At 46.6% G+C, this 15,859-nt stretch overlaps 1 protein-coding gene across 2 annotated transcripts in view; it reads right to left on the minus strand.

Annotated features, from left to right (window-relative positions):
- ATP10D (ATPase phospholipid transporting 10D (putative)) overlaps positions 1–15,859 on the minus strand; it is a 2,065,840-nt gene that overhangs the window by 1,837,117 nt on the left and 212,864 nt on the right. For both annotated transcript variants that reach the window (XM_069631716.1, XM_069631715.1), the window contains one exon: positions 6,103–6,297. In XM_069631716.1, coding sequence (XP_069487817.1) covers positions 6,103–6,297 — 195 coding nt within the window. The remainder of the gene's footprint in view (positions 1–6,102; positions 6,298–15,859) is intronic.

A 15,859-nucleotide genomic window follows, 5' to 3' on the forward strand; every position in this document is an offset into this window, starting at 1 on the left:
ACACGCAACACGCACCCACACACACACACTTACTCATTCGACTTGTTCTGTGATTTTGGGTCCTGACGTGCCGGTCAGCCCCTGCGTGCACTCGTTTGCGGCAGGAACGCAACAGTTCCATTTCGAAAGACAGCTCTGTGCGGTCAGGTTTACCCTAATACGGTTCCCCTCTATGCTACTTGCCATCACATTTCCGCTCAATTGCATCTAAGCCACCAGGGAGAAAGAAACCTTTTTTAAAAAGCAGCCTTCTCTAGAGCTCTCCCTTTGGTATGACAGCCATTTGCAAACATTTATCAAAACCAAACTCAAAACCTGGGTGCACACTGATAATGCATGACAGGGATGGCTGCCCCAGCCACTAACTATATTGCACAGCCCTTGTTAACTACGACTAGTTGTCAGTCGCAGGCCTGGATGTCCAACAAAGCATAATCCACACACAACCTTCTGAGAAATGTTTAAAGTGCTCTAAACCTAATGCAATACAGACAGTAGCAGTCAGGACTCTGTATTGTGCACATCACTTTTGTTATGCAGCAGTAGACAACAATCCAACAAAGAATTGATTGCTGCACTCTCCACCAATGGGTGACTTTCAGAAGGACTGTTGTAAGAATTCGTTTTAGTTTAGTTTAATATTTATTTGTATGGCGCACCCAACCCGGGGGTATCTGGGCGCCTTTGCACAGTGATTTACAACTATACTTTAGGCTTAGTTACAATTGATACAATGGATAAAACATTTGTTTTCACTAGCTGCTTAATCTTTGTGCCATACGCCAGTGTCTTATCCAGGATCATTGGACGTTTAGGACCTACCAAGATAGGACGACTCAAATGTTCAAGCGAGATCAACTGGTACACAATAGGTAGAAATGTTCAAGTCTCACTAGCTGTATCTGTGTCAAGTGAGTGGTTTACTATTGGGTGAGGACTTGTATAAACCACAAAATGAATAACGTTTTATTAAAAATATTCACTTAAAAAGATGTACTCTGATCATAACACGGCCAAAATGCAACAGCTTTCTCCAACTATTAAACTCCACTATAGTAAAATCAAGTCACAGCAGCTTGCTGAGCAATGCCTTTGATGTTTACCTGCAGGAGCAAGAGTGTGGGTTTATAGAAGGCAGCCATCTTGCACATACAAAAATTATTTGCTTAGCAAGTTATCCTTGTAATTTTGTCCCCAATTCAAGATGAATAGTGAATGCCTAAACTCTCACCAACTTCTTGTTGGCACAAGGTTGCAGTCATCCCTACACATTTCTAAAAACAAATAACACAGGTTTATGGATGCCATTTATTTTAAAATTGCCCGGTTCGGCTGCCTTGGTTGCTTTACACCGACATACATTTTTTCGTTCCTATAGGTTTTTCACTCCAATATCATAGTGAAATCATTTAAGAGGGGGGTGTAAGAGTAAGCTAAGGAGCAGCATTTCACAGGTGAAATCTAATTGTAGCTCAAGCAAATTATCCCTCACCGCCCCTTCAATCAATATTTGGATAGAAAGAACATAAATAAAGAGGGCCCAAATGGCTTTGACAAAAAAGGTGCCATCAGCGAGCAGCCTATAGTCACTGAGCACTGTATTTAGGCACTTGATAGCATTACCACATCTGAAAGAGCCCAGATTCTTAAAAACAAAATGATTCACCCCTCTTTTACCTAATCAGAATATTATTGTGGCCAGTATTAACAGTGCAGTGTGTTTTTAGAATACCAAGATGGAAGGTAAACTGGAGAAGATGGTGAAGGTCAAAGGATGGGCAACTATTTAGATCCTTGATATGCCAGGGTTCATTGGAGGAAAATTGACCTAAAAGCAGAAGTTAAGAGGCTCCTTTACAGAGCAGGCAGTTCATCCCAATGCTAAACAGGTCATAGGTAATCCTCGGGAAGGTGTTCTGGGCGATGTCTTGCAAGCAGTGTTCCAAATCAGCCAGCAGAGGCACAATTTTGGCTGCGCTGTCAAAGAATGAGAGTATGCAGGATGACAACTGAAGAATAGCAACATTGGTAGAGGCGATCAAACTAGAGGATGAGAGGATACTCCCGTTTCAGAACTTTATATATTTATATATTTTTAATTTATTTAAATTTTTGTAACGCGCCAAAATGCCCGTGGGCCTCAGGGCGCACAAAGAACAAGAACAAGACAAAGACAAACAAGCATAAGAGGCAGATGGAGAAGTGAGTCAGGAGATTATTCCAGGTTAAATAAGTGAGTCTTTACGGCACTTTTGAACGCTGTATAGCTGTGGATCTGCCGTATACCAGCTGGAAGTGTGTTCCATAAAAGAGGACCCTGAGCATCCAATGTAGTACCTCCAAATTTGGCTGTCCTAAATTTGGGATAATTGAGAGTGACCGCAGAAGAAGAGCAAAGGTTCCTCACGTTAGGTTTGATGCCTATACGGGATGACAGATAGGTTGGGCCGCTGAGACTGAGGCATTTATGGGTAGTAGTAAGCATCTTATGCGTTATGATACTATAATCAGATGAAGTCTTCACCAATCAAGCAAACAAATACCTAGGGAGTAAATGCGTCGGTGCAGTACCATGCAATATGCAAGCCTCGGGATAGCATGCAAGACCTACTTGTTCGCCCAGCTCAAGGCGGTGAGAAAGTTTGTGAAGAAATTAATGAAGGTGAAGGGCCTGTGATGTCCAAGTAGTTTCCCTCCTTAATCGACTCCCTCTCGCAGCCCTCAAGAGCATATGTCTAGGAGGCACAGTAGTGATGGGTTTGTGGTTTCCACAGACGAAATCCCTGCTACCTACCAGGAGTACATGTTGGTTAAACTATAGAGTTGCAATATTGTGCTCTTCCTTAGAACGGAAGTTCATATTTTGTTATGCCAAACATTACTTTATTTAATGGCCATGTAACATGTGTGACTCGTTATTGCAACTACTTTAAAATACAAAATAAAAGAAAATACTCCACGGTATAATTGATTGGAGTTGTGATAGAGACTTTTAGAAATTGGCTAACTTTATTCCCTAAGGGTGGTATAATTCTTGCAGGAGACTTTAATGTAGACGGTGTTTATAATGGACAAAAATAAATGTGCAGGGTGATAAGAAAGCTGTCGGGGATTTAGGGCAAAGAATTGAGACGGGCCCTGAAGGAGTTTGATCTTACTCCTTTGGTTGTTAGAGGGTAGAATCACAAACCACGTGAACCAACGGACTGCACAGCAGTTTTATTGATATTATTTTCATCAATCCTCCGATTGCTAAACACCGCCCTGGGCTTAGGTCCACACTCACAGCCTCTAGCAACCATGTAATTCTTTCTATGGATTGCTCTAGGACACCTCCCCAACCCTGCCATATTTGGACTGGAAACCCAAAGTTTAAAATCCAGGGTAATAGGTTACGCTGGACATCAGCTAATATACAAAAATTGGATTCTCCCGTAATGGGTTGTGGCTTTAATGGGGATGAAATTTTGAGGAATTGTAACTGGGATTTTGTGAATTTGCTGGATTTATACTTTCCATTGGATCACAGGTGCCTAGTTACAGTCAAAGATATGGGCAAGCAGGAGTAAGGTTCGATCTTGGTATTGATAAAAAGAGAAAAAAGCTCAACTCGGTAGTGAGGAGAACCAAGAGAGGCCCTACATTGCCCCCGAGGGACAAAACAAAAAGTATTGCTGCTGCTAGCTCCAGATATAAGACATGGTTGCAGGGATACAGATTTTCAGTGAATACTGCTGGTTGGAAATTCAACCGTCTGATTAGGACTCATAAGAAATGTTGCCACCTCATACATAGCCATGGGGCTGGCAGTACTGCTAAGGAAACCTGCTGTATATCAGTGGAGCAAAGGGGTATTTTTATGAAGCACATGTATTGGTGAGACTCGGAACCCAATTTTATGGAGAAGCCCAACACAATGCTTGATTCGCTGGATTGCACACATAAGGGAGGCAAGCTTTGGGGGCATCATTGCTAAGACCAAGGCTTCTAAGGACAATGGCCATGATGGTCTTTGCCATGCTGTCATCAAGAGTGATCCCCAGTTATGGGCTTCATTGTTACATTTATTTCTGCAGCGGTGTTAAACTGGAATTATCTCTCGCTCCTGGAAATGTTCGATTTGGATACTGGTACATAGGAAAGGTCTACACGACCAACTGTTAAATTATCGGCTTTTGGCTATGTTGGATTGTAGCTCCAAGTTATTTGCAAATATACTATTGGATCTTCTTTCCTCCTGGGTAGCAGAGAGGGGCTTGCTGAATTTCCAACAGACGGGATTTAGAAAGGGTTGCAGGATCACTCACTATATCTGGGTCCTCTTAACTTTAATTTCAGACATACAGTGCTACCCTGGCACCGCATTATACCCGTGTTTCGTAGACTATTCTGCTGCTTTCAACAGTGTCTTAAGATCCAAACTCTGGAAAAAATGGACAAGATGGGGTATAGACTCCTCGTTACTCTACTTCATTAAATCATTATATAACAATATGCAGGTTAGGGTTAGAATATTCCAGGAGGTGGTACTCTCTAAACCCTTTACTACCAACCAATGGCTTGGTCAGAGTTGCGCCCTCGCACCCCAACTATTTAACCTTTATATAGCCGAGTTAGGCCTTGCTTTGAAGGCCGCCAAGAACAATCTGCCTCGTTATGGCAGTGAATTTATTACATGCCTTGTGTACGCGGATGACACTGTTATATTAGATCGCACAGCTGTCGGTCTTCAAAGCTTTTTAGATGCTCTACACAAATTTGTCATGATCATGGTCTCTGCCCTAACGCCATAAAAACGAAGACCATGACGATTGGTAAAAGGGCATATGGTGTGATGTCATTTTTCTGGACTTCAGGGGGTGTTCCACTAAAGCAGATTGAGCAATATAAATATCACAGCATCTGTATTAGAGCAACTACCTTGTTAATTTATTTGGCTCAGGGAATTTCACTTAAGGCATGGCAGAAGTGGTTGACAATTAAAAAAGATTGATGCCTATGGGGGGGTCATTCTATCGAGGCAAAAATAAACGCCTGTAGGATTTCAATTGTTCCAGGCATACTATATGCCCTGGAAGTTTTCCCAGAGAAGACGATCGCCTGTCTTCCCAGGTTGGGGGCCAAACATTTTTGGGCTTTACTTCGCCTGCCAGGGATGTTGCTTGTGGAAGCTATACAACTCGAACTAGGCTTGCCTTGTCTATCACTTTGGACATTTCCTGCTTGAAAGTTTTGGACAAAAATCCATTATCGTTGACCTGGAGCAAGATAATTTATTAAGCCTGGCTGTCAACTACTCCAGTCGATTCTCTAAAAGTGTATGGTACAGGGAATTGGAGCGGAAGCTAACACTTTATTGCAATTGGTTTGCACAGTGTGCAGGAGCCGTGGCTGGCCTTAAATTTATCTCAATTGGAAAAGAAGTTAAGATTGCACGACATTTGTCAAGCATTAAACCATTTGGCTAATCTACATAGGTACTCACTTTACGGACTTCAAGGTTTCTGTATAGACTGACCAGTGAGTTATCTCAGCAAACTTTGTTTACCTGCACTGATTAGATTTATTTTATCCGTTAGTCTTCATAATTCTACCTGTTCTAGAAAATACAGGTGCTTGGGTGGGCATTCCGAGGGGAGATCGACCCTTCAGGGTTTGTGGCAAAGAAGTGGAGACCGCACGGCACATTCTTACCCAATGCGAAGAGCTTAGCCTGGAGTATGAGAAAGGTTATTGCAAATTTAAGCTCCATTCAACTGACCAATTTTGCAGAATGACCTTAGTGCTGAGTCACTGGTGGTTGCTGCGGCTGTCTATCACATATGGCAATTGGCGGCTGATAGGCTTTTAGTTTTCTCTAAACGTTAACATTAGATTATACATTTTTATTGAAACTGATTTATATTATAGTAGATCCTGATGTTTTAAACAAAGATAAAATTTGAAATGCATATTGAAATTGATTGTTTTTATTTGCCGTTTGTCTACCATCTTATTTTAATATAGTGTAAAAGGTTTGAAAATGTTCAACCAAAAGCACTAAAAAAATATATTACAAAAGAAAAAAAAAAATCACATACAATGTTTTAAATTGCTACTTACCTACTATAAACTTTAGTTTGCGTGTTATTTATCTTCTTGTCAATCTTATATTTTCTGTAATCTTCAAGACCATCTTTCACTGCAATAATTGTAAGAACAACCACTAGAGGAATCATTGTAAGTTCTTTCTGAAAGGCTTCAACAACCGGAATCCAGTTCAAAACAACTAAGAACAGGAAATATAAATTGGCAACCCTAAAAAAAAAAAAATTTGAAAAATGAAGGTTAGAAAACTCGAAGTGCACAACCTTTTATGGCTAGAGACCACCGTTTTGATACGGTACATAGTGACTAAATTTCATGCAATATTATGAAAATAGGTATTTCAACCCTTGATGCAAACCATCAAAGTTAAAACATTTCCCCTCATTATTTCTTTTCTCAAATGAAAATTACTTTTACACCACTCTTACCTAAATCACGACAATCAACTCGGCACAGTCTAGCCCTCATCTAAGCCAGGATGTCAAGCTCCTACCTGAAGCTCAATCATGTAAAGACCAAATTCATTCTCCTAGGAAAACCCACAAAGCATGCCCAAGTCCAGAATTGGTTGACGGATGGATTTATGATGGAGTAACATTTTGCTCCTTCACTATTGACTAACCTTTTTACTCAAAACACAATGCCAAGAAAACCCAAGCAGATTTGTTCCAGTTTGCGCTCCACTTCAAAGTCAAGCTTTTCATCACTGCCCCCAGGTTTCAGAAGATTTGTCCAAGCCCTGGTCATCCCCCCACCAGGACTGTAGCAACAGCCTATTCACAGAAGTCACCTTGGTTCCTCTGAAAGTCATCCAGCATGGTGGACTGAGAAAATCCAACCACATAATCCCATCCCCCAGAATCTGCACTGGTTGCTCCTTTACGTATGCATCATGTTCAAAATTGCTGCAACACCTACAACAATGTCACAACAAACATTACTCTACTTGGCCGACAAAGGTAATTTCCTGCGATGCACCCTGTCTCTGGAACAAGTTATCAAAAGAGAGAAGAATGGCATCCTACATACTACACATCAGGAAAGCCCTTAAAGACCCTACTCTTCAAAGAACAGCTCACAAAACTGCATATTGCTCCTCTCAACCCTATCCTCCCCCTCAGAATCCGTTCCCTATCCTTTCTTTCTTACCCATCGCACCACCTCTCCTACCTCTGCTCCACACTTGTAACCCTCATCTCCCTTTTGTCCAGCACTCGTTAATTCTCAGCTGGGTCTGTGCTATATAAATCCCATACATACACTCTCCAGCCTATACCACCCTGCTGTTAGAAAAGCAATTTGCCATAGCTTCCATTATTGAGGAAACCAATTCCTAATTTAGAATTCATATTTGTAATCATAATTCATAATTTAATTACCACATCAATTATTAAATCACAGGTCCCCAATGTGCTGACTGCTCTTGATCACAAATGTGTTTCCACTTTGCCTAAAAATAAGTATTAACAATTCAAACTAGTTTTTGGAGGCCTACTTCAACCCATATTGTGAAATCCAAAAAGCAAATCTAAATAAAACCTCTGCTTTAATTTGCAGTGACTAGTCCCACATACATGGCTCGGCCTAAAATGTTGTCTTTTCTACATCGCTAAGGTGAAAGAAATTCAACAACGGAATGCATTCTTCCATTAGGAAAGAAGAAAAAGTTACTCTTACCTGGTAACGTTCTTTCGATGGGATGGTCCGACAACGTATTCCATATCTATGACAGTAATCACCACAGCTGTGCTGCTTCAGAAAATCTTTTGACGTCTGCGTCCTGCGTCAATGACGTCAATACGCCGCCCTCGAGGACCTCCTCCGGCGGCCGACGTCACTGGATGTTATAAGTAGGACGCACGCCGCCCCGTAGCTGCAGTTGTAGTTTTTTCCCAGAACGTGTGGCACCAGTCTTCTGCCAGTCTGACCACACAAAGCCTTGCGGAAACGTAAACTGCAATCGCATAAGAAATTCTGTACCGGGGAAGGCAGGGAGGGGGCGATAGGGAATACGTCGTCAGACCATCCCATCAAAAGAATGTTACCAGGTAAGAGAGTAACTTATAATTCGAGGGGATTGGGTCCTCCGACGTATTCCATATCTATGACAGACTCCCAAAGCAGTACCAATGCAAGGAGGTGGGAAAAGAATTTAGAAAACAGAAAATTAGAATGCCCAATCAAATTGTGGAGTAAAGGACCGCCTTGCCAAAGGCCAGATCCTGCCCCCGGATATCAAGGGAGTAGTGACGTACAAAAGTATGTACCGAAGCCCAGGTGGCTGCATCACAGATGTTACGAATAGGAACACACCTCTGTAGGGCAATAGAAGCAGCCATACCCCTGGTAGAATGGGCCCGTAAGCCAACCAGTGGGTCTTTACCCGCCAAGCGGTAACACTCAGATAGGCAAAATAATCCAGCGAGACAAAGTCTGTTTTGTCACAGCTTGTCCCAAACGCTTTCCAGCGTAACCAATGAAGAGTTGATCGTCCACTCTGACCCGGGACATGCGTGAAATATAAAAGCTTAACGCTCTCCTAGGAGCCGCTCCTCTTCCTTACCAGGATGTGGAGGAGGATAAAACGCCGGAAGAACAACCTTCTGGCCTAAATGAAATTCCGACACCACCTTCGGAAGAAAGGAAGGACGAACTCCAAGGACAACCCTGTCCTTATGAAACACCGTGAAGGGTGGCTTAACTGAAAGTGCCTGTAACTCACTCACTCACTCTGCGAGCGGAAGTGACCGCAACCAAAAATACAGTTTTAAGAGTTAACAGTCTCAAAGGGCATGAATGCAAAGACTCAAACTGAGCACCCATCAGAAACTTGAGAACAAGGTTCAAATCCCAACCGGGAACCTGGAAAGGTGACGGAGGGAACACATTAGTGAGCCCTTTCAGAAACTGAAATTAAAGGAATTTTAAAATAGGAACACTCTTCAGACGAGCACTTAAATATGGACAGCGCCGCCAGGTAACCTTTAAAGGTACCCACTTGAAGGCCCCTGTGGGACAAAGAAAGCAAAAAAGACAGAACCATGGGAATGTCACATGCAAAAGGATCCACATTCTTAACCCTGCACCAGTCGCAGAACTTACGCCAACGGCAACGGTACAGAGACTTTGTTGCGGGCCGTCTGGCCGAAAGCAACACCTCCATCACGTCTTCAGGGAGGTCCCAATCCTTATACCTCAACCTTTCAGAAACCAAGCGTGAAGGTTGAGGGAGCTGACCTCTGGATGGAGAACCTGACCCCCCTCCCGTGAGAGCAGATCGTCTCGGTAGGGAAGACGACGTGGAGGGCAGATGGACAAGTCCAGAATGTCCGGGTACCACGTCCTCCGGGCCCACGCTGGAGCAATGAGGATCATCTGCGAACCGAACCTCTGTAACCGCCGCAGTACTTGCGGGATGACGGGGACTGGAGGAAACGCATACAGCAGTGGGAATGACCACTCCACCACAAACGCGTCTCCTAAGGCTCCTTTTGGAGGAAATTACCACGAGCAGAACCTCTCGCATTTCCGGTTGACACTGGAGGCGAAGAGATCAACTTGAGGGGTCCCCCAAAGGGCAAAGATCTCCAGGAGAATCTCCTGAGCCAACTCCCACTCGTGAGAGATCGCGCTCTGCCTGCTCAGAGCGTCCGTCGTCTCGTTTTCATCTCCGGCCAGATAACTGCCAAGATCGAAACTTCCTGCTGTATTGCCCAGAACCAGAGCTGCATCGCCTCCCTGCACAGAGGTAGTGACCCGCCACCCCCTTTTTGTTGAGGTAGTGCATGGCCACCGTGTTGTCCGTCAGGATCAGGACATTCTTCCCTCGCAGTGTCGGCAGAAAAGCCTTCCGGGCTAGCTTGACGGCCCTCAGCACCAACAGATTGATATGGAGTCTGGACTCCGACGGAGACCAACTACCGCTGACTGTCAACTCGTTGACACGAGCTCCCCATCCCGTGAGGGATGCGTCCGTCACGATCGTCACTTCTGGCCAGGGCAGCCAAAATGGAGCCCCCCTCATCAGATTGCCTTCGTTGGCCCACCATTGAAGGTCCTGGGCGACCGACAGACCACTGGAGCTTGAGTGCCCATTGCAAAGATCTCATCCGCAACCTGGCCTCTGGCACCAGAAGAATGCAGGATGCCATGAGGCCGAGCAGTCTCAAGAACTCGGACGCTGTGAGAGTCTGGGCAAGTTGAAACTTGTGCACCATCTGCTGAATGTGATGAGCCCTCACCTGGGGAGGAAAACACTGCCACAGGGACGCGTCAAGCACGGCCCCAATGTACTCTAGCCTCTGAGTTGGTGCAAATGGGACTTCAAGTTGGGGGAGAAGCCCAGCTTGTGGGGGGGAGTGGCAGGTGACGGACAGATGATCCAGGACTTGCTCGGGAGAGCGCGCCCTGACCAACCAATTGTCCAGTTAGGGGTAGACGTGAATCCCCCATTTGCTGAGATGCGCTGCCACAACTACCATGAGCTTGGTGAAGACCCTTGGGGCGGAGGTCAATCCGAGCGGCAGGACCCGAAACTGAAAGTGCGAGTCGCCAACCGTGAACCTCAGGTACTTCTTGTGCTTTGGATGTATCGGCACATGAAAATAAGTGTCCTTGAGGTCGAGAGACACCAACCAGTCCTGAGGTTGAAGGGCCTGGAGGACTTGAGAGAGAGTAACCATCTTGAACTTGCCCTTCCTGAGGAGTTTGTTCAAACCGCGCAAGTCCATGATGGGTCTCAATCCCCCGGCTTTCTTGGAAATCAAAAAATAAGGGGAATATCATCCCTTGTTCCTCTCCGCTACAGGCACCAGTTCTATGGCGCCTTTCTCCAGCAGGGCTTGAATTTCCTGTGCAAGGAGCGGATCTGTACTCTTCAAAGAGATTCCCCGGTGGATTGTCTTGAGGCCTCTGCCGGAAGGGAAGACAGTAGCCTTGGGTTATGATCTCCAGAACCCACACATCTGAAGTAATGGCGCGCCACTCTGCAAGATGCTGCGCCAGCCTTCCCACAACCGGCGAACCATGGGACATGGCCTCATGACTGAGCTGAAGCAGCTGCGGCATTGCCTGAGGGCAAAGAGGCAACAGCCCGAGCGGCTTTGGCACCTCGAGTACCTTGTTTTCCACCTCTGGCACTCCTACGGTGACCAACTGACTGGCAGCTCCTCTCGCTTTACCAAAGGATGAGTAATAAAGAAAGGAACCTCCCCTCCATTGCTGTCCCCTAGGACGAAAAGGCAGAGGTTGGCGAACTGCAGCGCCCAACTACTTCGCTGCAGCTTTGGAGGTCTGCAACCTCTCAAGGCTCTCGTCAGCCTTGCTGCCAAAAAGATGTTCCCCATCAAAGGGAATGTTGAGGAGCCGGGCCTGCACATCAGGAGCAAACCCCGACTTCCGCAACCATGCAAACCTGCGTATCATGGTGCTCGCCGCCATGGACCGGCTGACGCAATCTGCCATGTCCAAACCCGACTGAACAGCCTCAGACATGGTATCCTTGCCATCCTGAACCATGGCAAGGAAACACCCCGTTCGTCCCCTTCGGGAATATGTTCAGCTGCTAAGGAAACAGTTCCATAGAGAGTGCGTGAAACGTGACAAGGCACATACGGAGTTGGCCGCCTGAAGCGCCATACCCCCTGAAGAAAACACTTTCTTCGCCCAGCCGTCAAAACGCTTGTCGTCCCTATCAGGAGGGATGGTAGGATATGCCACCTGCACCACCAAACTCTCTGGAGTGGGGTGCTTGGACAAGTAGCAGGGGTCGCTACTGGCTGGGCGATATTTTCGTGGCAAAGACTTGCCCACTGCTGGAAGACCCTCCGGAGCAGTCCAAGCCGCCGCCACCCTCCTCTGTAGAGCCATATGAAACGGCAGTACCGGGTCAGTTGGTGGACCAAGGTCGAGGATATCTGTAAGGTCATCCTGAAGAAACTCCCCCGGGGTAGCAGACCATCCCAAGTACTCGGTGACCCTCGACATAAGGCGCCGGTACGAGGAGTCAGCATGAGTGCCAGGCTCAGGCCTACAAAACTCCACCTCCGGAGAGGTGTCCAGCCCACTAGCATCGTGCAGGGACTGCTTCGGGTCCTCAAATTGGCTATGGCCCGAGAGAATCTCATCTGGCACCGTATTAGGAACCATGCCATCACCAGAGCACTCATCCAGCTCTGAAATAAACTCAAGATGGTGGTAAGCAGGCACAGAATGTGAACCAAAGCCATGCTTGACCTTGGCCAGAGCCTTTCTAGGGGGTTCCACCGAGCCTTGGGGTACCCCCGTCGACACAGCCTCGAAAGGCGTTGAGGGCATCGAGTGAATCGGCGTTGACGCCGAACGCGGTGCCGACAGCATTGATGGCGTCGACACAGGCCTCGAGGCCGGAGCCCCGAGCGGGTCCTTCGACAGCCTGGGCGCCAATGGCACCGACGACTTCTTCGAAGACGGGGCCTCGAAAGAGTCAGTCGACGACCTCTGCGCCACTGGCGTCGATGTCTTCCTCGAAGACATCACAGGTTTACACGGTCTCGAGCGCGTCGAGTACCTTGACCTGGACCGGGCATGATGAGAACGATTCCCCTTGTCTGAGCGGGACCTCTCCCGCGAATCATGCGGACCACCCGAGCCCGAAGGCGTGCGAGCGGTGTCTCTCGACCGATCACGACCGACCCCACTTGGAGGCACGGACGGACCAGTGCCCTGCGATTCGATAATCGCTAACATTTTCTTCCCGAAGGAAGCCCATTCCTGCGGCGTCGCCTGCTTGGAAGGGTATGCTACCCGCCGACGGACGGAGTCCTCGGAAGAGGACGGGGAAGGCGACCGATGACGGCGCTTCCGGGAGTGCCTCCAAGAGGCAGAGGAGTGGCGGGACGACTCCGGGACCGAGACCCACTGGACTTCCGACGACGACGCAAAGAGTCACCTCTCGAATCGTCCGTCGAAAGCCCCGCAGACCTCGACTTCCGTGGCTTAGACAACTTACCTACCGATAACTTCTTCTTGCGCTCCCGCAAGGCTTTAGATGTGAGCGACTGGCAGTCGACAGTCATCCGTGTCATGGGCCTCCCCGAGGCACCAGAGGCAGGCGTTGCGCGAGTCCATAACCGACATCTTGGACCCACAGTCCCCGCACTTCTTAAGGACGGACGCGGTGTGGAAGAGGAGGTAGACATCTTCACGAAGAAAGACTTCACAAAACGAAACAGGTTCGAAGAACCGAGAAAGAACTCCAAAGAGTCGAGGCGCGCCGAGATCTCCGAAGCGAACACGTTTGCGGAAAAAGGAACTGAGGCTACGGGCGTCGTGCATCCTACTTATAACATCCAGTGACATCGGCCGTCGGAGGAGGTCCTCGAGGGCGGCTTATCGACGCAGGACGCAGAAAGCTTTTCCGAAGCAGCACAGCTGTGGTGATTACTGTCATAGATATGGAATACGTCGGAGGACCCAATCCTCTCGAATGTATCCATTTTCATTACAAAAAACCCACAGGCCAATGTATTATGCCCATTTCACAGGTTACTACCACACTTGGTTATCTCCAGACTCATCCCAGCCTTTAGAAAGCCCTTAAGATAATGAAAGGTATTTTATATTTGTATTCTTGCATAGTGTTTAACACACATCATACGCATAGCCTGAGGGCTCTGGGGTGTAACCGATGCACAATATATTTACAATTCATTTATGGATCAAGAGAAACTAAGAGTGGAGTACGACTGACTTATGGTGCGCTCTAGTTCTAGAAATCAGGTACTAGGCGTGCATCGTAGCTAATACATCGAGGCTCTACTCCCAACCTCAAAATGTAAGCAAGCTATGACAGATTTGTACAAGTTGATTGCGCTCACTTCAATAAATTAATATAAGTGGGTTAGTCCGATGATCTTTTTACACAGTTCTTGCTTTAATGGAGCACACTAAGAAAAATACAGCCAACACGTGTATCAACATGGAGTCTTATTCAAGGCGATGGTCACGGAGTGGATGTCCCCTTATGCCTTGTCGATTTCTTGTGGTTGGCAGCAGGCAGAGCTACCTGAATTAGCTAATAGTTAGTCTTGTGTGCCAGTGTTTCAAAATGCAGTTATGGTTTGAGCGTAGAACAAAATAATTTGATCCTTAATTGGAAAGGGTTCCCATTTATGGAAATAATAGAATAAAAACACACCAAAACCCATATAAACAGGTACAAGCTAGGTTACCATTTACATACATGCTTAACCACCAGGGGAATACGTGGATTATGCTACAGCTGGTATTCCAGAACAAAGGCGATGTGGTATCGCCTTAGTTCTGCAATACCAGCTGTAGCATAATCCACATATTCCCCTGGTTGGAGAAAAGTTTACAAAATAGCAGGATTCATTGTTCAATCAGTGTCTGCAAGAGTAAAATCACTACGGAAATAGTTATATTGCCCAAAACCATTTCTTCTCTATCCAAATCACATTAGCTAACAAGAACATAAATTGTAAAAATAAATCGAGTCGCCAAAACAAAGGTTTATGCATCACAAGACTTGGCATTGGCTTCCAAAGCTTTTCTCTCAAACGGCTGCCACAAGCAAAGATTTGACGATTAGACATCCACAGAAGAACCAGCTTGCCAATTTCGCCATGCGACAAACTACTTGCTATCATTCCTATGTCCCACAAAACTGATTTGATAGGCCCACCCCCCTCTGACAAAGCCAAACAAATGACACATTGAGAACACATTCTGTACATGTATAAGAGGAGACGGATTCTCCAAGGATGTCATCTTTCCCACTGCCACGCATTGGTGCCAAAGCTCCTGCTTCAAAATATCAATATACTCAACTCATCACTACAGTGTTTTTTTAAAAAGGAGAGGCATAACCTGCCGTTACAACAAAACAATAATAAACTGGACCATAGGAAACATTTTTCAACTCTGAAGTGCAACGATACAATTCTGAAATTGACCCAATAGAACATACAAGTGAAGCTATTTTTGCAGTGATATGTCCTACTTTCTGAGTTTTTTCTTTAGACCCCCATCAGACCCTTAACATTAATTCATTAATTCCTTCCCTTAACATACATTCCCTTCTCCAGCCTTCATTTACTTGCCCTTTCTTACTCACTCTACCTTTCCACAACCTCTCTTCTCCCTTCCACCTCCCTCACTTCCTTCCCCAGCCTCCCTAACTTAAACCTCTATCGCCCTGTGCCCATCCTTATAGCCCCCCCCACCGTGTGTCTTTCCATCCATGCCCGTCCATCCTGCCTTCCAGTCGCGCCAGTCTGTCCTTCCTTCATGCTGCACCTGTCCAACCTTTCTTCTTTGCCTCCTTCCTTCCATACATGCCATTCCATACTTCCTACCTTCCAGCCACGTATGTGCGTCCTTCCAGCCGTAGCCATCCATCTGCACATTCACCCTTCCTTCAATCCACGCCCATCCATTCATTCTTCCTCCTTTCGAGCTGCGCCCGTACATTCGTCCTCCCCTCTCGCCATCCATCCTGCCTCCCCTTGCGTCCGTCCTTCCTTCCTCCCTCCCTCCCCTCGCTCCCTTCCTGCTTTCTTTCCCTCACACCCATCCTCACTCCCTGCCTGGTTTCCCTCGCGCCCATTCCTGCCTTCTTTCCATCATGGCCATCCTCCCACCCTTCCGTCACACCCGTCCTCCCTCCCATCCCACCCTTCCTCCCTCACGCCCTGCATCGGTTCATTCATCCCTCAGTTCACCCATCCCTCCCGTGCGCCCATCCAATCCATCCCCAGCCCATTCATCTGCC

This window comes from Ambystoma mexicanum, chromosome 6q (assembly GCF_040938575.1).
Source record: "Ambystoma mexicanum isolate Mex_15411 chromosome 6q, UKY_AmexF1_1, whole genome shotgun sequence".
In the NCBI taxonomy this organism is placed as follows: domain Eukaryota; kingdom Metazoa; phylum Chordata; class Amphibia; order Caudata; family Ambystomatidae; genus Ambystoma; species Ambystoma mexicanum.